At 38.2% G+C, this 23,606-nt stretch overlaps 1 protein-coding gene across 1 annotated transcript in view; it reads left to right on the forward strand.

The window, feature by feature from the left end:
• The window catches only part of SCRN1 (secernin 1), a gene marked incomplete at its 3' end in the record, with an annotated part of 32,535 nt that overhangs the window by 5,667 nt on the left and 3,262 nt on the right, over positions 1-23,606 (forward strand). The window contains exons 2-6 of the mRNA XM_079538564.1: positions 2,397-2,556; positions 11,829-12,010; positions 16,051-16,253; positions 19,517-19,711; positions 21,272-21,437. Coding sequence (XP_079394690.1) covers positions 2,398-2,556; positions 11,829-12,010; positions 16,051-16,253; positions 19,517-19,711; positions 21,272-21,437 — 905 coding nt within the window. The 5' untranslated portion in view covers position 2,397. The remainder of the gene's footprint in view (positions 1-2,396; positions 2,557-11,828; positions 12,011-16,050; positions 16,254-19,516; positions 19,712-21,271; positions 21,438-23,606) is intronic.

Here is a 23,606-nt window from a genome sequence, read left to right on the forward strand (position 1 = left end):
TGTTACAAAGTAGCTTACTCCTGTGTTCATCCTTAGTGTTACCAAATTGGCAATTTGTTTTTTGTTTCAGTAACTGTTGGTAAATCTAAAGAAACAAATCAAGAACCTGACAGATAGAAGTGACCCCATTTTACGCCAAGGAGGACTTCGGATTCTTTACAGCATTAGATACCTACAGATTTTTAATTATTTTCCTGAACTACTCAGTCTGCAGGTACATAGAAGTCTGCCTTGAATACCTTAAATATTCCTTTGCTTCTTTTTAAGCATGCCTGGCCATATATTTGGTGTGTAGATAGAAGAACATCCAGCAGTGTAGAAAGAAGGTTAGTGTCTGTCAGTTGCCTCAATGCATTTCAAGTAGACCCACTTGTGTTTAGAATAGAAAAAAAAAAAAATCTTTTGCTTACTGATATCTACTGTAAGGCTGCAAGTTATTCAAGATTTTGGCTGGTCTGGCAAAACATCAGAATAAAATTTAGAGCTCTGAGCAATGATTTATCTAAGTGTAGATGTGAACTCTTCGTGTTTGTTGGAAAGCAGCTAAATTGACATCACCAATGTAGCAAAAGAAATGTATGTTTCTGGAATAATTCATGGTTTACACCAAGCAAAATACTAAATTGCTTCATTAGAGAAGCAGTTTGGGCAAATCACCGACAAGTTGTATTTTAGTTTAATTGTAATGCTCAGATGGCTCACAATGGGTGAGAATGGCAATTAAAGTGGAACTTTGTCTCCATGTCCATCTGCAAGACACCTATGTGCAACTCAAAATGTATGCTGTGCTAGTAAGTCCTCCAATAGGTGTCCTCCACCAGGTGCATTTTTACCAGCTGAACTCACTCTGGCTTACAGCTGCTCAGCCCTCATCAGTGGTCTAAACTATGCCTGTAAAGAGGGGCTTGTGAGTATAACATAGTGTGTTTTCATCTTAGCTGGCTTGTTATTTTGTGTAAAACCTTACCTAAATTAAATTGTTACGTGAGTTCCCTACAGTTTGTCAGCCCTCATTGTGTTGTCAGGGGACACCTTTAGCACATTGTCTCTTGGTGATTTATTTTTTTTAAGTTGAGCAAATCTATGACCTGTTCATGGTTTATAGATGAACTTGGGTGTTTTCTTCATAGCCCACTGAAGGGAAGCCTTTACATAAAATGGTTTAACATTGGAAGCCTGCTATTCTGTCTCAAAAGTGTGTTCTCAAGTGGTACTATTTAAAAGAAAATGTCAAATTTGAATAGTGTACAAAAACAGCTTTGCACATCTCCCTCCCCGTACACATAGTGCTCTTTCAAAGAACTTAGTAGCCATTTTGTGAAAAGTTTTGATTGTGTATGTTGTGTCTAATGCATTGAAACATGTGCACCTGTTTTTACCTGTTCAGAATATGATGGAAGGAGAAGAGGAATATACACATTCGTTTTTGCAGCAGGGAACTTCTGATAAATTCTGATGCAATGATCTGTGAAATGATCTCAGGAATTGATGCTGAGTGCTATTTTAACAAGCACTGCACCTTTTTCTTCTGGTGTGTGTCAGAAGGTTCAGTGAAGGAAGAAAAACTCAGTTATAGCAATGTACACAAGATGAGCTACAGGGGTGTCATAGTCCTGAAACCATTTACACTTTTTATGAATAACTGGCATTAAGAACACCTACAATGTTTGTGCTACCATGCAAGCGTTTCAAAGAATATTCATATTAGCCTGCATAAACAACTAAACTGCAATCAATTAACTTTAGGTAAGAGCAACAATGCAGACAAACCGCAGAGGAAATAAAGTGCCATTAGTGCTTCAGTCTCCCTGATCTGAGTGGATAAATTGACAGGCGGTTGTTATAACTGTGCTATATCTTTGTTCTGTTTCCAGTTACACCACTGTCCTCCCTCAGGAATCCCTCAAACGTGTTTTCTCTCTCTCTCTCTCTCTCTCTTTTCTTTTTCAATTTTAATTTATTATTTTTTAATTTTGAACTGCATGAGAGCAGTGAGAGTAAATTAAAATTCTTCTATGTCTCTGCACTTGTCTGAGTCAGCAGTATACAATCTAGGTCATGTGTTCCCAAACAGCTCTGATGCAGAATATTTTCTTTCCTTCTATGGAGACTAAGTAGTTTCATTAAGGTACAGTCATCTTGTCTTCTTTTCTCCTCTGTGTGCCTTCACAAGGCCTGGGTAAAACATGTCTGAAAATCTCTACAGTTCTTTTTATTAAACCCAGATGAGCCTCCTCTGAACTGACATCATCTTCCACTATCATTACATAATTAACTGACAATTAGAGGTGATATGTTGTCTCTAAGATGCAACAAATCGCAGTAGAATTAATGATTCTTTATTGCATGAAATTACAAATTAGACAAACATCAGTTTTAACTTTTTTCTTTTTTAGGATGGCTGAAGCTCCTCCAAGTTACTGTTTTGTAGCCTTTCCCCCATGTTCCAAAGATGGGCTGGTGGTGTTTGGAAAGAACTCTGCACGGCCTAGGGATGAAGTACAGGAGGTGGTCTACTTTGCTGCTGCAACTCACGATCCAGGAAGTAAAGTTGAGGTAAGGGTGAACCATTACATTTCAGCAATGAGAAATGAGTATTATTAAAATAAATGAATGATGCTTGTTTTCTTGTCAGATCATGAAATCCTTGTTCCCTTCATTCAAACCTCTCTTGAGTAGGGGAATATGACATTTCTGAAAGTTTTAAAAGTGAAATTTGGAATGTAATATTTTTGTTGTTATTGTTTAATTGAGGAAATTTCCATGAGCTGCGTTTTTTCCAGCAGACAGGCTGACTTGTTCACATCTCAGGAAACTGCACAATGTAGCCTACATGAGAGGAGGTTAAGAAAGGGGAGAATGAACTGGAAAGGAGGAGGAGCAAGTGTGTAGTGAAGGTGAAATGAAGAAACTGAGGTAGTAGAAGGAAAGACAAGGATTAGTGGGGGTGGTCATTTCAGCGCCTGCATCCATCTCTGTGGCTGTGCAGAAAGCAGAAGACACTAGGTGGGATGCACGAGGAGTGTATCACCAATCCCTACGGATCATTTATGGATATCAGAGTTGATACTTCCTCAGAAGAGATCCTAACGCCAGTGCCAGTTTTATTCTGTCCTTGAAGTGGGACCACTTCCAAATTTTAGAGACTGTGGTGCTGTTTGTCTTTGCAGCAGTTAATGTTCTCCTGATTTGTTTCACTACTCACATGTAATGGTTTAATCTTGGATGTAAAGTAATCCCATCCCCCTTCTGAAAAGCACAAACTGCTGCTTACTGCAGTGCTGAGTAAGTCGCACTGCAGTAGACCTGTGCTAGTAACAGAACACAAGTGTGACGATAAGACAGGAAGAAAACTGCAAAGTAGTTTTTTAGACAGCTTCTCATCACCAAACTGAAGATGAAAAAAAGTGTGTATGTGGAGGAAAAAAAAAATTAAGCCTTTGTCTCTTCAAAGGAGAATAATTCTAAGAGCTTAAAGAGTTAGAGTATTTGTTTATTTTGGAGTCTTTTCCCCATATCTCGTCCTTCTCCTTAAATCATAGAAACTTTTTTTTTTTAATGGAGGTAAAGTTTGTTGCAGTGTGATGCAGGTGCAGCATTAGACAAGAGACTGAAGTGGACAAATACCTTAATTGTATGTAGTTTTACTTCTCTGAAGTTTGGGCTTAAGCCCTAATTACATGGTTACTTTGGCCTCTGCTAGACTATGCTATTGTATAATTCTACATTACCTTAAGAGTACTGTGATTTACAAAATGTGTGGGCTCCAGCTGCTTGCCTAAATTCTTCCCATTTCCTCTTAGCAGAGAATAAAAACGTGTTCAGTTGCTCTGGGATTGATGTTAAGTGACTGCTTGCACTGCATCTTTATCACACTCAGCACTAAGTATTGTTAATGAGTGGGACTTTTTGCTGTTTAAACTATGTGTGTTAAAGTAAGCTTAGAACAGTTACTGGCTTTAATTATTTTATGAGGTCTGAAGATTCTCTGGTGGCTTTGCAGACTCCTTTAGGAGCTTTCTTTCAGACAGACCTAAGCACGTATTTACTTGCCAGTTTGAGATGTTTTTCCTGCTTTCATAGGCAAGTAATGTTTATTTTCATGGAAACTACAACAGATAGAGCACAATAACGCTGTTTGATAGAGCAAATTCTCAGCTACAAAATGCTATTTTTCAACATAGACACCACCAATAGCTGTGTGTTTCTCCAGCAATGAACAAGGGCCTGCATACAGCACTGAAACATCTGTATAGCCGTCTGGAATGTGACCTGTCTTTCATGCTGTTGCCACTGCTGAAACGCAGCGCCCATCACCTCACTGTGCTCACATTCTCTGCCTCCATAAATGTTCAGTGTCTCCAGCGAATGTCAAGGGGTGCAATTTTTTTCTGTAGGGAGGAATTCAGTGACATCCCTTTGCTTCATACACGCTTCTGTGCCAGCCGCACAGTTCAATCCCTACTGCCATACCACCAACATCTGCCTCTGATGCTGTGGGCTGACATGATGAAATAGGAGGCATCGCTTTTTGGAGCAGCCCTTGTATATTAAGTTCAGTCAAATGAATGAGTCTAGCAAATATCAATGTTGGAGAGTGATTCTCTTCAGATTTTGCTGTTTTTGTAAACTAGTCACTTCAAAGGTCTTCCAAAAAGCCTTATAGTAATTAATTTGGTAGGAATTGTAACTGACTGAGTGGATTAATGAAAGCTCTAAAAAAAGAGTTTCAGGCTGCTAGGTTTGATTCTAGGTTTTGCTGTTGTATAAACTAAAGGAATCTGATTAATAAGAAGATTGCAATTTTAAGCATGCTAGCTCTTCATGACATCAGAAGAAGAATATGATCTTCAGTTTTTGCTAATTAGCCAAAATGTATGTGGTGTTCTCCTAATGCAGAAACATGTCTAATGCTCTGCTCATCTCAGGATAAATGCATACTTACCTATATGCAGAACTTGTGCAAAACTCATTAATTTCCTGTGTACTGTTAATTGGATCCTTACAAGTTAAGAAGAGCTTTGGAGGGCTTGAATTCAGTTGCTTCATATTTTTAAACTAGCAGCTATGTGAGACTCTATCTACCTTCCAAGAAAATTTATTGAGCTGTCAGAGATAATAAGCTAATATGGGGAGTATAAAGGAATTTCAAAGCTTCTAGATGTATCCTTTGACATCACTCTTACCTTTTTCTTTGAAATGTTCATTTTCTGGGGTTTTGCTTTGGGTTGCTATAGATTCTCTTTTGTCCTATAAAATTAATTGAACAGGTATGAGAGTGTTAAATGCAGGTTTTACAAAATGAAAAGTGTGATTAACCTGTTTTATGCTACTGTTCCTCCTAAGCCAATAATCCTTTGTGCCTCTGACTAATACTTCTCTCTCATCCATGCATTTTTTTTTCTCCCAGATGAATAGTTGTACCTTTTTATTGGCTTCTTATGCTAGATACACATCCTTTAGTGTCACTGGGCAAGGATGATGGGCTTGCTTTTTGTTATGTTCTACTCTTTACATGTAGTGTACTCCAGTGCCTAACCCATTTTGAATGCTTTTCCATAACTCTGTCACTCTTTTTTTACAAACTTTTACAAGGTCAAGACTCTCAAGTACTCTGTGTCCTGTTTGTTCTGTGCTGCTCATTTTTCTAACTGTGATAATGCACAATATAACAAAAAAAATGGAATAGTAGTTCAGCTAGATTATTGCTGTAAAGAAATCTAGCAGGCTTTGTTACATAGCTATCAGCCAGTGTGTGACAGCACCTTAAACAAGGGAAGATGGATGCTTAGTGAATACTGCAAGTCATTTTAAGTTAGACGTTTGTGGCACAACCAACCAGACAGTAACCCTGCAGCTAACTCATCAGCATAATTCCTTCCCTCTATGTCAGCAGGTTCCCAAGACCCCGAACAAAGGGGCTTTTCATTATGGTCTATTCTGTGCCTGTGTGTGACAACCTTTCCAAACTTTGTTCACGTTTTGCATTGTTATTTTGCAGTGGCAAATGCTGATCATTGCTCGTTGTAGTGGGCAGTATAGCAAATTTGGGTGCACAGGTTAAAATATTGCTTCCTTAAACATAAATAAGGCCCTTTTTGGAATCCCTGTACTAAAAGTAAGTATTTTATCTTTTCCCAGTTTTGGATTGTCTTGTGCATTAGTGAGAATTTGTGGTGTATGAGTGTTGAGATGCAAAACTGTTTTGTTTTTAGGGCAGATTTTACTGACTAGATTTCTCTTGTTCTCTTGTAACCTGTCACTTTGCTGTGATTTTCTTTCTCCTGAAGAATTCTTGGGCTGATAACCTTTTTTGTAGCTTAGTTTTCTAGATCTTTTTTTTCTCTTTTAGCTCAACCTCCCTTCCTTATAATCTACCCTTTTACCCATGATTTAATGGGTTGCTTGCCTTGCTAGAACACAGAGCAATACAAACTCTGTCTTCATAGCATGCAATATCTTATGAGAGGAACGGAATGAAGAAATTACAAAGAATGGTCCACAATAAAGTCTATTGCATTGTGGAATAAGCACAGTTTTCTAGTAAATTGGTATTAAACAGTCTTCTGGGCTTAAAGCCAGCCCTCTGTGGGGTAGGAGGAATTCCATGTTCTCTAAAAGTTTTTGGCACAGTTATGCCTTAGAGATGTGGGGCTCTTTTTGGTGTGGGGTTTTTCGGTTTTGGTTGGGGGGAGTGAGATGCTCCTCTGAGTTGTCAGAGAAGTATAATTTTTTTTTTTTACTGTGCATCACTTTGAACACTGCAGACAGAAACTCAGTTGAGGTTAACTATGGCGTCTGGTTTGATGTTAGGAGGTGGATATAAAATTTGGAAAGTATACTCTGATTATGTTCAAGTTGGCTTTGCATTGCATGGATATACACTATAGTTTTTCTAACATAATCATCAGATGTCCTGCCAGTGCTGTAGTTCAGTTCTGATATGCTTTGATTCCCTCTTATGCCGTCTGACTGGGAGGTTATCTGAGATATCTGTATTATATCTGGGAGTAACATGTTCAGACATATATGTCTGTCATATATGTGGTAATATAAACCAAGCAGCAGCTGAATCTACTGAGAACTTGCTTTCCAGGTCAGATTGGCAGTGCAACACTTGCAGTTGTGTCACTGCAGCTGTGAACTTAAACCTGGGCGTCCCAGTGTGACACCTTCAGGAGTAAGTGCTAGCCATCAGGAAATCTTCAAGAAACATAGTGATGTCTGTGCCCATGATAAAACTTTTAATTTGCTTTATGGAGATGCAAAAGATTGTAGTCTAAAGGGTTACAGTTCAGTTTAGGAAGCTGTCTTTTCTTGCTTTTTAGCTGAAAGCCAGTGACTGTATAAGCAGCCCATCATGGCATGCAGTCAGACAGCTTAGCTCAACCCACCCTGTTTAAGCTAACCTTTAGACTTCAGAGGGGAAGCACTATGCAGGCAGACAGCAACTGATGAAAGAGAGAAAGCGGTTTCTGCCTTCAGCAGGCTCTGTTGCTTGGCTAATCTAAGCTTTTTCTCATTTCTACTCCATTGCAAGCCACTGGCCTTTAAACTAATGTGTTTGACTTTGCTTTGTAACACCATGCATGAGCCAGCAGTAATTCAGAGTTAGAAGTCAATCTCTTGGATGTTTCTGCTTTTTCAAAGCCTGTGTTTTGACTGTAGGGAAGTGCTGCTGCTTTGCTTCCATTTGCCACAAAGCAAAACTAGTTAGCTCGAGCTATGCATTTGTGTTTGAGGAGCAGAAAAAACTTATATCCTCTTTTGGCTCAGTGTTTACTTGTGGCCAAAAAATATGAGTGTTTCAAAGTGGCCAAACTTAGAAATTAATTTTAAGGTATCTGTGAATTCTAAAAAAACTCTCACGGTTTTTTGTGACTTTATTGAAATCTTTCTTATCAGTTTTTAAAAATGAACTTAATAAGTTTCATCCTGCTTTCAGTTTTATGTTTGTTTAGAATGCATGAGAGTGCTAGATTTGTAACTCACAAAGCAAGAGATGAATTCTTGATTGCTAAATCACTTCTGATATGTAATGGCACCCAAGGCTGAGAGCGTGCTGGAGATGTGCTGCACTCAGAGGTTTGTTTAACAACTTATGTATTTTATTTTGTTAAGTTCAATTCATAGTGTGGCATAATGCTGGAGGCTCTCTGGTGGCTTGGTGGAATAGGTCAGAGTTCTCCTCTGTATGTAGTTCTCCTCTCCGCATGTAGTTCTCCTATCAGAGAACAGTTCATCTTCTTCTAGCTCTCTTGAGCACCCATATACTATCTTCCCAGTCCTCCCCTTCACATGCGTGGGGAATGCCCATGGTGCCCATGTCATCTGTGGAATCACCTCCTGCAGCTGTATTGCAGTGCAGTAGAAGCTGCACAAACGAGTTTCTTTTCATAATGAAAGGAGAAGTCTCTTGTGCTTATGACTTCCATATTTGCTTTTGGAATACCTCCAATGTACCTGTATGCTGTAGCTAGGATGGGAGGCGCATTTGTGCTTTGTGCTAAGTTTAGAATTGCCTTGTTAAGACTTTTTTTTTTAAATATACTGTGAAATAAAGGAAACATTATTAGTTTTCAGCCTGCTCAACTCTTCTCAAAGATGTTGGCTGCATCTCTTGCATGTGAAGTCCCTATTGTTTACTTTGAGATGTGCCATTGGAAATTCACTGTCACAGCACGTGGTGCAGTTGTGCTGCTTTCAGGACTGGAGTTCTAGCAAATCAGCAGAGCCTGACCATTGACTCACCAGCAGCCAGTGCCATCAGCTGTGTCACTAGTCTTGTGGTTATTAGCATTCATGCTGTAAGAAAATTATTAGGGTTTGGAAATCCTGAGGTTGGTTGCTTCAGGAATTTAAGGACAGAATTGGTTGCAGGCAGACTCAGAGCAGTACCTTCTGTCTGTTGGATTTGTCATTGTCCAGTTTGGCACAGCTCTCATTATGACAGGCTGCTATGCCACTGTGCTGGAGGGATTTGCCAGATCAGAAGGGCTCAGGGTGGGGGGATAGGGAGGTTGTGACTAATGCTTGTTCTTGAAATCTTGTCTTCACCTGAGCTCCAAGTTCTGGAGATCTAGTAGCTGCTGAGTTTCTGTGCATACTGTTATCCTCTCTTAATACTTTCTTCCATTTGTCAGCTGTTATGAACACATGTTCTGATTTGTGTGGAATAGAATGGTTTGTTGTACTGCAAATCCAGCAACTAGTTTTAACTGACCTACCTTTATGATTGATGCATCTTGGATTAAGGTGGATAACCTGGTTCCTCTGCTTCTTGCACCTTGTTTCTACTGTGAAGACATTATTTTATCCAGGAAATAGTTTTCTGATGTTATTTTAAGGGGTAATTTGTGTTACAAAGGGTTAAAGTATTTCAGCTTAAAATGAACAACCTATTGTTGTATCTGGACCTAGATGCTCTTGGCCTTCTTGGCCACCTGTGCACACTGCTGGTTCATGTTTTGGCCAAAATTTGACCAATATCCCCAGGTCTGTTTCCTCTACACAGTTTTCTGCCCCAAGCTTGTAGTGTTCCCTTGGGTTGCCTTAGATCTTCTAAGATGGTTTATACAAATAAGATGTGAATGTTGTGTACGTGTGTTGATTTTTTTTTGAAGCTGAAATAACACAGAGGTATGGCCTGTGTTTGCTTGGTGGGGGAGGGAAGGAGGTGGAGAATCAATGTAGAAAGTGTCAGACGTATTTTGTTTGCTGTTTCAAATGCTCTCCTCTGCACTTAGCCTACTGCCTTCCTTACAGACTGGAATATTTCTAAATGAAGGAGGTGCCTGGAGAGGCCCCTGATTACACAGTTACAAAGCAGAGGCACTTTCTCTTTTGTTTAGGATTCTCTGTATCCTTCCAACAGAAGCACACAACTTCCTCTTTCTCCTTCTCTGGCTGCTACTGCTGATAATAAAATCTTCTTAATGAATTGCAACTTTAGAAATGCTTGGTTTTGGGATGAAGCCCAAATTAGTAAGTGTTTGGTGACAGGGATATGCAGTAGATGATGGTTTACGAATAAAAAATTGCAGCATTTTTCTCAGTATATCACTTCTCACAGTGTTCATCATTTTTGTTCTCCTAGAAAATTAAAGCTCCAATGTGTTCAAGGTTGTATAAGAGGCTATTCGGTCAGGGAATGCTCACAAGGATGGACTTACAGAGTACTGACATCTTCTCCGTACTGCCTCAGGTTTTTGCTTTCTCCTCCAGAGTTGAGATGGTTGATATACTGTACGGCTCTGCAGGATGGCTTCAACTTGCTGATGGAGCACCTATGAGATTTAGGGAGCCAGAAATAGCCCTGTGGAGGGGTTGAGGTTTCCCTGTCTGCAGACTGCCTGAAATTTGCTCTTGTCATGTCTGTGTGTGTTGCATAGGAAGGTGCTTGACCCAGCCCCTTTTCATACTGAGGCAACTCTGTGTTCTCCTTTGCATATATCCAGAAGATACAGCTGCTCTCTATTCATTCTCACACATATACAAAGTGCTTTTCCAAATAGTGGTGACCTGTAGCTCTGGACAAAATAAAAATTAAAAAAAAAAAAAAAAAAAAAAAAATTGCACAGCATGCCAAAAATATATATATTTGTTGGATGGTTCTTAGTTCCAGGCTAATGCCATATGTTGTTGCACTCCAATAGATTGATTCTGTATCTACTAAATGATAGTCTGTTACTATGTAAGCAATATATATGCCAGCTTGGTCAAATATTAGGGATTTTTCCCTGTCAGAATCATATTGCCTAAACTAAATATCAAAATCAAACACATGGCTAAAAGGAAAAATTTTTAAATATTCCTGCAAAATGGTACAGATTACTTCCATCAGGGAAGGTGTTGCACCAGGAATGCTAGACATTGAGAGCTGTCTCATAAATATGACAGTTTCAGTTTCCTCAGTCAAAAAATCTGTGGTCCTTGAGGAACTTGATGTGAGCTCAGGAATAAAATATAAAACCCATTTCTTTGGTTTGTCCAAGCCAACGATCTAATGATGGATCAAGCTTTCTTCCACGCTGCTTGGGAAAACAGGGCTTGTTTTTATATTCCAAAACAAGAGAAAAGTAATTATATGTGAAAGATAATGAATGATTTCTTTCTTCTTTGCAGTGTCAATGACTTCTGTACAGCCTTCCTCTGCATCTTTGACTTGTTAGAATGTATCCATAGAACTCAGATTACAGTAAACCATTTAAAATAGCTGAAACATCAATTTTAAGCAAAAACAATGCCTGTGCTTTTCTTTCAGTGGCTGTTTATCCACCGAACACTTTCAAGTCTTGATTTTTCTTTCTATCAGCAGACTTAGACTTGGTGCAGGGAAAGCACTAAGGAAGAGGGGGAAACTTTCAGGGGGAAACTTTCCAATGTGCTTTGTCCAATTATTGTTATTACACCATTTACATAAAATACAGGAGATGGTTTTTAAGTGAGATGAGAGATTGTTTTGATGTTGTTATGCAGAAAACATGAACTGTACTGCTAACACTGAGAAACGGGCCACTTAATTCTGCTTTCTACTGCTTCTAGCACTTGGGTTCTGCATGACTAACTGAAGCCTTCACCTGTTGAAACAGATGTCTTCTCCCAGTCTTCTGTAATATCAAGACATAAAGGTTCAAACCTAACAAATATTGTTTTAAAAAAATTCCCCAGCTCATACTCAAGAGGTGTTTTTTTTTTTTCATGATGTGTATCTTGTCTCCACGTTAAATCTTGTGCTAAAGATTGAAGTCTATGTTAGAGTTGGAAGATTAAATCCAGTGCTTGCAGCTGTTTTACATTTTCTCTTCCTGTTTTCTCTGCCAATGCAGTGCACATATATTGAGATTGAGCAGGTGCCAAAGACTCATGCTGTTGTGCTGAGCAGGCCTTCCTGGCTTTGGGGAGCAGAAATGGGAGCCAATGAGCATGGAGTCTGTATAGCTAATGAAGCTGTCGTGACCAGAGAACCAGCTTCCGAATCTGAAGCCTTGCTTGGAATGGATCTTGTCAGGTGGGTGGCTTGCTGAGCTGTGAACATCTTTTTAAAGGCCAAACATTTAGTTGATGAGAATGGGTAATGGCTTTAGTGGTGCTGGTGTTAGATTTTAAAACAAAAGGCACCAGAAGCTTTAAAGCACTTGGAATCTGAAGTTGGCTACTGTTTATGTGCTACTTGTGCCTAATATGAGTTTACTGAACCTACCTTGTCTACCTACTATACAGTCTAGTGACTATTTCTTTACATTGTTAGTTAGGAACTCCTAATTTGTAGCCTCATATTGCTGATGCACCCTTCATTCTCCACTGCTTTAGAACAGCTTACTCTGACCTAAAAAGCTTATCCTGGGCTTGTAGCCAACTGTAGGCATAAACAAACTACTATGCTGCACTTCAGCCCATGCATTCCAACACAAACCATTGCCCTTTTTTTAAATTCTGGCAAACAAAACTCCATGGAAGTCTGTTCATTGAAGGCTGTCTGCCTGGAACACTTGTGCTGCATTGCGTGTCTCAGTCTGCATGCTGATGCTACAGTGAAGAGAATTTAAAGAAGAGTTACGTGGAGGAAGAAAGCTGAAAATGAAAGAACAAGAGAATATGGTGCAAATCCATCACAAATAAAGGAGAGCGAATGTTCAATTTAATTAAAAGATAACACAGGACAACTGCTAGTTATGTAAGCAAATCAATTTCAGATTGTGATCCAGTGATCCTGCTGAAATTTTTCCTAGGATACTTAATGAGCAGGCTGAACCAATTTCAAGAGCATACTCATTTTACTTGATCTAGTGAAAGATGGGAGAGATTCTGGATAGCTGGAAAAGGTTAAATGTTGTGGTGTATCTAAAAGCATTGAGAAGAGCTGTGGGTATAGACCAACGTAACTGAAGGGAGAAAAGGCAATTAAATATCAAGGAGATGACAAATGTTCAGTACTGACTTTTAGTCATGAAGAATCCTGTCAAACACTTCGTTTGCCCCTGTAATGAGCCAACAAGTTTTAATGCTAAGGAGTAGGAAATAGATACTTTGACTTTTACAAGGTCATTAAAACCTTGGAAGGTATTCTCATAAGTAAGCTGGGAATCGTAGTCATGGGAAATTGCTGTAAGATGTACAGTGCCTGACACTGTGGATGTTCTGACCCTAATGTCTCTGCAGAAATACAGTATTGGGTTCCAGCTGTCACAGTCAAGAATAATGCGAGCGAGCTGGAGGGCAGACAATGAAAATGGGAAATATGATCTAGAGAATCTGATCAATGGGGAAGATCATGCTGGGATTGGTGTTACTTTCCTCTTTGGTCCTTTCTCTAATTCTGGTGTTGCTGAAGGAGTCTACAGAGAAGCTGTACATAGGAGGACTTTTGAGTTTGATTGCATTAAGGGAAATAAAATAGACTGAGGAGCTTTTTAAAGAAGAAGTAGGGCAAGCTTTTATCAAGATGAGGGATGTGGTAGGTGATTTTCCAAAGTCCACCTTTATTTTACCCCTCCTACTATCATTCTCCAATTTTAATAAACCATTGTTTTAGGTGCACAGTTCTGGTTTTTTTGTTTTTTTTTTTTTTTTGTTGTTGTTGTTATTGTTGTTGTTTGAGGTTATTGCATTCTCGAAATACTGTTTAACATTGAAGTATATATGTTATCCAGTAGCTCTAGATTTATCGACACTAAAATATTAGGAGAAATGACACAGCCTACCAGTGGTCACCACCTGGAGATATTAATCTCCCTCTCTTCCTTCTTATCTGCAGAGGAAATTGTTTGTAGCTGCAAGGCAGAGAGCATCTGAGGTAAAGAGAAGTAGGGATTTTGCAGTCTACCATCTGTCTCTTGTTCCAGCCAGAGTGGTTCTTTCTTACTGCAAAGACTTGGCTGGTAGCATTAAGCTTAACTGTTTTGGATGATCTCATAGAATAAAGAGAGCCATCAAGTGCAAAATCAATCATATAGGCTGCAATGAAGCAGCTGGCACCAGCTCTTCCTCTTGGTGCCGATCTGCAAAAATGGTTATCTCTGTCACTCAGGATTTATTCGAATGAAAATTAGAGGAGGAATTTTAAGCTCAATTAAGAAATGCACACGTCTGCTAGTCCTCTCCCCTGCCCTTCCCTCTCAATGGAAACCCTATTGGATATCTGTGAAGTTGCACTTCATGGAGTTCTTAGCTTGTTTAGTGCGTGGCTGCTGATATAATAGCCAAAAAAATATTTCCTCACATATGGCAGCATAGTAGGTTTAAGACATATCTGCAGATTTTTATCTTGATAGCATATGACAGAGCAGCAGATCAGAACATCAGAATGATTCTTAAGAAGGGGTGGTGTTTGTGCAGTTGATCTGGGGGTTAGAAGTCGGTTGTTAACACAGGCCTATCCCCATCCCAGTTTTATCTAAGGGAAAGACATAATGGTAGTTTTGACAGATGGAAATATTGGGAGAAAATTGATTCCAGCATAACTTCTGAAGAGATAGAGTAAATGAGAATAGAAATTGAAAAGCTTAAGATAATTTTTGATAATCTTATGGTTTTTCAGAATAGCACTGAGGCAGTAGGCTGTACTAAGTCACAGAAAATTTCTTAATGGATAATTCAAGCTGTCCAATCTCAGTGCAAAATTACGTTAAGCTTTTCTCACAATGTCCCTTAACAAGTGCTCTGAAATGTGTTAGTGAGAAGGTTATGCTAAGTTATGCTAGAGTCAGCCAGCAAGTTGATGCCAAGATAAGTGGCAAGACCAACGTTTTTGTAGAGATGTGTGGTTGCTCTGTTGCTTTTTGTTTTTTATTTTCCCTGTCCCTTGCAACTGACAAATAGGAGCACACAAACAAAAGCAGAGCCTAAGCCTTAGTAAAGTGGAAGTAAATGTAATATTGAAGCTATTTGCCATACAGTGATCTAAAAGAGATTTCTATAGCCTAAATCTCTGCTGGAGTTTTTGAAGAGAAAGCTAGACTAACCATCTCAGAGAGAAAACTGCAGGGAAGTAAAATGTTTAGTGTAATCTTGTGTCCCTTGCCAGGTTTTGATCTAATTATAACCTAATGCTTTTGATCATAAGACGAGGAGAGGAGAATAGATTATTGTTGAACTGGGTGACTATATGGCCATCAAAGTAGTAGTTATCAATCCATTAATTTACATGGACCAAGGAAAGTTTGTGGAGTTGTTCTTAGAAAATAAGTAAGACTTGCTTTTGGGCTGTCTTTTAGTAGATGATGTATATAGTGTATGCTGACGAGTGAGGAAAAGAATGAAGGAGTAATACAAATGCATAGAGACTGAAAATAGAGACAACAATGCAAAATGAATTTCAGCTAATATGACGAACAAAATGAGAGGGATATAAATATGAAGTCAAAGGATGATAGGGGAGGAATCGTCAGTTTTAAAGCCAGTATCTAAAATTTTAGTAGGATTTCATTTGTCACCAAGTAAAGAGATGAAATTGTTGCTTTCAATAACTGAGACTAAAACAAGGCTAACAGTAGACTATGCACAAATGCCTCTGTCCTGTGTGTAATAAACATCAAAAGATAACATACACTTAGCTTCCATGGCTGATTAAAAATTTGTGCATTCAGGAAGAGAGGTTGCAGGCAAGTAAAACTGATTACAGTCTCTTATCTCCTGTAATAATCACTTCTAATTTTTCCACTGTTCTGTACAGAGCAGAGCAAACTTGTATATAGCTGTTAGTTTAAAAATGCCATTTAAAATTATTCTTCATTACATTCTGTCTGAGTGGGATAGAGTATTGAAAGGTTACAGGGCTTATAGTGCAGCTAAGGTGGTTGGTTGGTGGTTTGAATTCTTTGGCTAGCTCTGATACTGAAAATAAAGATAGCAGAGAAGAAAATAAAAGCTTGAAACAATATGTATTTTGTCTTATAGTTCTAGTAACTCATTAAAGTGAGAACTCTTACACCAGGCAGACTTGGCACTTCTGTGTTTTAATACCAGATCAGTGCTGCTGTTCAAAATGAATAACTTAGACATCTCACTGTTATACATCTGCTTGAAAATGTTTTGCTCTTTTTCATACAGACTTGGCCTAGAAAGAGGTTTAACAGCCAAGGAAGCATTGGATGTAATAGTTGCTTTGTTGGAAGAGCATGGGCAAGGAGGAAATTACTATGAAGATGCAAGTTCATGCCATGCTTTCCAAAGTGCATTTTTGATTGTGGACAGAAATGAAGCCTGGGTACTGGAGACATCTGGAAAGTACTGGGCAGCTGAAAAAATCACAGGTCAGTTCATCACTCACAGCAAGCCTCGTTTATAATTAATGTTTATTATTGTTTTGGAAGAATTGTCTTAAAGTATCTGATTTTAAGTAACTAATTTATGCAAGTGTTCAATGAAACGATCAGTTTTAATCTTGTTTTTATATACATATTTATACTACTTTCAGCTTTTAAGCATTGATTTACATTGGTTAATGTAACAGCATTTTCTGTCAGGTTGGAGAATATGTTGCCTGTATACAAAAGCTTTATAATCATTATGTTTACACTTTTATGTTTGATAAGTGTTGTGCTTTCCCAGATTTATTTACTGCTTGGAATGTGTCAAGAATCTTTTCACTGTAGTTAATGTAGAAATTATTGCTTACCAATCTGAAATATTAAGAGGCTAGGATAAGCATTAGCAGCTTGAGAAAAGGGCTTACGTGTAGGTGGCTGTCTTAATTTCAGGTGGGACAGAATTGTTTTCCTCAGTGTTTGGTATGATTCTATGTTTTGTTTCTCAGAGAAAAACAATGTTGATAACACACTGATGTTTATAGTTGCTGCTAAGTAGCATTGTACAGAGCCAAGACCATTCCATTCACAGCGAAGGACCCTAGGAAATGGGATTGAACAGAATTAGGATAGCTGACTTAAACTGACTGAAGGGATATTCCATACCATATGACATCATGCAGAAGGAGTTCTGAAGGGGAACTGGGCTCTCTTCCACCTCTCAGGGTCTAGCTGGGCAATGGTTGGTAGGTGATGAGCAATTCTTTGTGCATCACTTGTTATGTACATTTATACATATATATGTGTGTGTGTGTGTATATATACACACATATATATATATACACACACATATATATATACACACATATATATATATACACACACATATATATATACACACATATATATATACACACACACACATATATATACACACACTATATATATACACTATATATATATATACATACACATATATAATAATTACTTTCCTTTTTCTTCTCTCTATCTTAGTAAATAGTTTTATCTCAGCCCATAAGTTGTACTTTGCTTTTTTGATTATCTCCCCCATTCCACTGGGAGGGGGCAGAATGAGTGAATGGCTGTGTGGTTATGAGCCACCTGCTGGGTTAAAGCACAACAGTGGTAAATAGAATGGTCTGCTTCTGTTTGCTTTACTGCAATAGATATAGGCCCCTCATATTCCCATTTCTTACCTAACAGTGCAGGATAAAGGATTTTTTTTTTCTCTTTAATAGATCACTTGTTTTTCTCTGTGTGTGAAGCCAGATCTTCCAAAGTGACTTCTAAATTTCATTAACTTTGTGGAGTATATGTGCTGCCGTAAGATTGTCTAAGGCATATATTTTTTGTGATCTGGTTTATCGTTTTTAGTATTAAAGGGATTTCTATTTTTGTAAGACGAGAACTTTATAAAAATTACACACACATTTGAACGAATTAAAAAAAATTACTAGACAACCATCTTCTATTGACCTGCCTGGCTGCTGTTTGAAGTGTTTTTCACTTAACCTTTTTAGCTATATCAGCAGTATATAATCTTTGTGTGCTACTTCCCAGCAAGTAAACTGTTGACTTCATCTGCAGCTTGTATCTTTTTGAAGTGATACTGCAACTCTGTTCTCACTTTTACCAGCACATTTCTCTTCCAGGGGTCCTTGTGAGCAGCAGATTAAATTGACTAGTTTCCATCTCCTTCCTGTAGCCTGCTGTGGCTGACAGGATGAAAGTGGATGGCTGCTGGCTATTGAAGAATTGTGTATTTCATACTTGTTCAGGAGGTTCTTTTCTGCAGCCGTATTTATGCCTTGAAAAATGAATGTGTGGATGCTGTTAAAACAGGGAAAATGTGTCATTTCTCAGCAGTGGGAAGGAATTTTTTTCCTGACTCTCAGAATTATTCTTTTCTCATTGCTATAGTTCTGTAAAGCTTATAGTACATGTTTACAAGCAACTTTTTGACAGTAATTCAAGGATAAACATTTTAAAATTCATCCTGTTGCTATTCTTCAGTCTGAATGGATAAATTAATCTGCATGATAAACTTGTCCCCTTCAAGGGGATCAAAACCATGAAATGCTATTTCACGTCAGTTACTAAGTGTAATAATTAAAGACTTTTTAATGAGTAGCTTGGCTAGCTTGATGTGAGCTCAAACATTTTTATCACAGAAGTCAAGCCAGTTCTCTGAAAGGCATGCTGCTTGAAAGCATGAGCACACTGTCAGAGAGCAAGTACAAACCAGAGCTCAATGGCAGTAACTTTCCCAGACTTACACACATAACTTTCCACTGTAGTTCTTCCTGATTATTTAAATAGAACGTATGTGATGTTAGAAAGGTGAGCTTACTTTTGTGAAGGCAATATTAATTAATAGCTTTTAGAAATACTGCTTTGGTTTCTGTTTAAGAAAAGTTTGTGCCAAATTCCAGAATCTGATTTATTTTAGTTGACGGATTTGCTTTATCAGCTTTTCCTTTGGCTTCCTATGCATTTACTTTATCCTTTCCAAGGCATATCTGCAGCTGGCACTGTTTGTTAGTCATGCTGTAGATATATGGGTATGAGCACTGCAGTATTTTTGAGGAAAGCAGTTAAGAAAAAAAACAACAAACACTTCAATATTCTTTGAAGATTGTTTATGCTGCCATTTCATTTCATGGCATTTTAAAATTTAACATTAAAAATGAATTCTTTAACTTCGGCCTATCTTTTGCTGCTTACAATAAAATTATTTTTCAAGTGGGAAGCTTAAAGCAATCAATTAAAATATTTTCCAAATTATGTTTTCAGTTTTAGGGTAGGAGACAAAGAGCATTTATTAATCTAAATGAAGCTTGACCGACATATATTTTTTGAATCAAATTAGACCTCAAGTCTTGTTGCAGCTGTCTTACTGGACAGAAAAATAAGGCTGGCATCTTGTCAGTCTTAAGGTATGCCTTGTGGCATTTGGAGACATCCTTTACTTTATGATCATGTATGTGAAGTTCAGAGGTACTGTGAAACTGCTGTCTGACTGAAAAGCACTATTAATCATGGGGCAGTGTAAATATCTACATAGGGCAGAGAGAACTGAGCTTTGCAACTTGCAGTGAATGGTAACTGCGTGTGTAATTATGCAGTTATGTTAAACGTACATCCTGATCGATGCTTTCATTTCTTTCCTAATTGCAATTACTTTGTCCTTCTAGCAACTCCCATAAGAACTGCATTAATACTCTTGTAATATGTGGCTCTTTCTGTAGAGGGGGTGAAGTGCATTTGCAATCAGCTTTCACTAACTACAAAAATTGATGCTGAGCATCCTGAACTAAGGGATTATGTGAGAAGTCAAGGCTGGTGGAATGGAGACACAGACTTCAATTTTTCTGAAGTGTTTTCTCTCGGTGATGGGCATTTAGCCTGTTGTTCTGGCAGGGAGAGCTTGGAAAAGCAAAGTGGTAAGTGTGAACTGGGTTTGGTTTTTTTGTTGTTTTTTTTTTTGCATATACAGCAGGATTTTTTTCACTACTGCTTACTTTCTGTCATCTGTCAGAACTGCAGGTGACTGAATGTAAACCACGTGGAAAGGAACACCAGAACTGAAGGCTATTCTTAAACTTGCCTCAGTTTAGAATGAAGTCCTTAGTGTTCCTCACAATTTTGTTTTAAGAGAGGGTTGAAATTACAAAATAGTTTGCTTTGCTCTTGTTCTACTGTGCATGATGTGCTTTGGTGCAAATACAGTGGCCCTCTTATTTTTTTTAATACTGTATTTATAGTATTAGTCTCTTGTATGAAAGTTTGATCTCAAAGAATGTTGTGTTTGGAATATTTAGGATTTTGGGGTAGGAATTCAGAACACAGTTTAAGGAAGATAAATGCTATTTAGTTGTGAACTGAAGTTCCTTTTCCACTGTTGAGTGGAAATAAGCTGCCAGGACAGACGATGTGCCAATTGCCTTCAGTCAGATAAAGAGTTTATTTCCAGACTGAAGTTAATGACTGCAGCTGGCCAAAGTAGCTAGAATATGATCAGCCTGTAGCAGTGCAAAGCTGACGGGTATTTGCTTTTTAATGTATGAAAAGTGGTACAGATAAACTTTTTATGAAGATTCCTTTAGTAAGGATGTGAGTTTACTATATTTTTAGCATTTTCATATATTGACAAATGTCAAGAATTGTGTAGAGATGAAATGCTTATTGCAGCGTAGGCTCCTGCTAACATTACAGAATTACTTGAAGCATAGCTTGCGTGTGAGAGGCAAATAAGTGTGAAGGACCGTAGATGAAAGGGATTAATAAACCCAGATAATAGTTCTGAGGATCTTGATGGACAGATGGCCATGGCTGCAAATCTTGTGGCCTTACTGGGCTATCCCATGTCTCCTTGTGGATTGAAGCACCCAAACGCATAAGGGTGAGGCTTGGGAAGTTGCTGTATAAAGAAGCCCTGCTGGCTTCTAGTGCAAAATAGCATGGAGGTGCCATGGGTAAAAAGCTGAGATAAGGCATGTGCAGGAAATAACATGAGAATAGGAGTTTCTTGCAGGTTTGGATAAAAATCTCTGTGTCTAGGCTAGACCTAATGAATGTAAGATGATTGCTCCAAAATTTGACTGAGAACTAAAGGAAATTGATAAGAAGTGGAAAATTAGGATGTTACTATTCTGTCTGAACTTGGACAGGGGTAGCTTCTTAAAGGAAAATTAGGTGTTTCATGCAAGTAATCTTTTCACAGTGATTGCTGAGGCAGTATTACAGACAGGGTAGCTACCTGAAAAAACCCTTTTATATGAGATTTCTCCCTACATAGTAATTGTAATGCCTAATTAATGCTTCCTGCTGTTCTCTTTTACTGATAGGTAAGCTCATTCTGGGTTTACATTGTTAAACTGTTAAGTGGGATTTGGCCATACTGAGTGTCACTGGACAAACTAATTCAAACACCATTCAGACTAAAATCTTTCCGTGGGGTCCAAGCCACTGAACACTCAGGAATTTTTTTTCCCCTCATATAGGTGGTGTTTCTGCACAAACTATGATTGATGTCCTGCGTGACAAGGATAGTGGTGTCTGTGTGGACTCTGAATCTTTCCTTACTACAGCTAGCATAGTGTCTGCTCTGCCTCAGGACCCTAGTTTTCCTTGTATTCATTACTTCACTGGCACGCCAGACCCTTCAAGGTAAGCTACAACATTGGGAGTCCTCTGGGTGCAGAGCAGATGATGGTTTGAAGGATATTAAAGAAGCTTTGTTTTCAGAATTGGAATTGAATAGAGAAGTGTCTGTCTTCCATTCCTGTCCTGTGTTTTTTTTGTGGTTTTTTTTTTTTTTTTTTTTTTTTTTTTTTTTTTTTTTTTTTCCAGAGACATTTTTAGCCAATAAGATTTCCAAAATGGAAAGCTGAGTGAAACTGTATGGTTGTTCTGAACACTAGCAGAACCCAAAATTACAGTGACACAAAGTCAGCTTTCAAAATAACTGTCAATTCCTGGTAGCTGTTGGGAAGGTACATTTTATTGCGCTTCCTTTCATGAGAAAGCCAATGCAGAGTTATTTCCTTCACTTACAGAACAGGTGAGATGTGTGCTGCCTTTTCTGTATTAGCAGAGCTTCCATTGACTGGAACATTTCCTGCTGCTGAAGGGGCTCTTTCCTGTCTTCCCTACCAGTCATCTGAGGTTGGAAGAGGAAGGGATGTAATGAGAGGAGCACCGGGTCAAGAGATGATAACAGAGAGGCTAATAACACAACTTCCAGGCTAGGCAGGCAGGATCGGAAAGATATTGCAGTGTTACATCTCAGCTTGGACTGCACACAACTGGGACCGATGAATGCTCTCTAGGGACACAGATTTTTTTTGTGGAGGATGTTGAAAGATGAGCTATTATTATACAGCCTTCAATTAACAGAGTCTGTAGGGGACTCTTCAATTTTAAAGCCATCCTTGTGAAGACGAAGAGAAACATCCCTATACCAGACTGCAGCATGATACTTCTTTCTCTGGCTGTTCTTTCTGTTTCAAAAGAAATTATTTGTGAATAGACCTGTGGATTATTTCACATTGAAAGATTTCTAGGATGGGAGGAGGGAAGAAGTAGTAAGTATTTATGGATAGCAGCTATTAGGAACCATGAGCAGCCTTCTGACAAGACAGAATTGCAGTGAATTAATTCCTCTCAAATCCTCTCAAACACCCTGCCCATCACCTACTATATTCTCATTCTGGTTTCTGGTCAGATTTTGGAATTTATTGATAAAGCTTTTCTGAACATAGAATAAAAAGAAATTTTGAGTAGACAGTGAAAAATAAAAGGTTTGTTGCATTTCACCCTGTTAGCCTATAGATAACTTTGCACGTGAATTGATATTTCAGCTTGTTTAGTGGGCTGTCTTTGGTGATCAGATCAGATACGCGGTGGAAGCAAGGCCTTTTAGAATGACATCTTCATTATTAAACAGATCCAAGAAAAGAATTTTTTTTTTCCTCAAGGTATTGATGAGCATCTAAATTACTTCATGTTTATAAACATAAATATAAACATAGTTTATAAAGCAATTAGTTTTTCTAGACTTCAAGGTGTTTCATTCTTAAAGTGAAATGAAAATAACCTGGGCGGTAATTCTGAGTTAGAATTACTTATTTTCTGGTTAATTAATTGTACTTAACTTTTCTTCTTTTGTCAGTTTTGTCAGCATGAAGGCAGTAATACATGTAGAAAGAAAATAATAATGAAAGCTTAGTGTGCAAATAAACTCAAGCACAAGAAACAGACATCTAAGTACAGAATGCTCTTGGATTAATGTGACACTTTAATTAGCCATTTTTGACAGGCCCCTGTTAGAGGGAAGAGGTGGATGTCCTTGGAAAACCTTTAGTTTGTATCTGACCTACAGACCAGCCAGTTAGGTCTCTGTGAAAAGGGTGTATTTGTGCCATCAAGTTAAAATCTGAAAATTTCATTATCTGAAAACCAGACAGCACTTTGTTAACAGCTGTTTTTCAAGTCACTTTTTGGTCACTAGGCTGTAAGCGCACCATAGTTACAGTGCTGTTTAGGAATGTTACTGTTTAAAAAGGCAATGCAAATCTTCACATACACTTTCTAATGAATACAGTGCATGATGTTTGTATTTATAGTATATGCAAATGCTTCAAGAGCATGTTCTAACCAGAAATACGATCAGTAGTCAGTCATGTCTGACAGTCCTGTGTTAATGAACTACATCTCGTTGCAAGTTTAAATGGACCCCTGTGTTAAAAGACTGGGTTTGCAGTGGTTACTAGCCAGCTGGATTCTTGTTGAGACAGGAGGTTTGTGGGCCATTTATTGACTCTCTTGAACACATAG

Source organism: Tetrao urogallus (assembly GCF_951394365.1).
Source record: "Tetrao urogallus genome assembly, chromosome: 7".
NCBI classification, from domain to species: Eukaryota; Metazoa; Chordata; class Aves; order Galliformes; family Phasianidae; genus Tetrao; species Tetrao urogallus.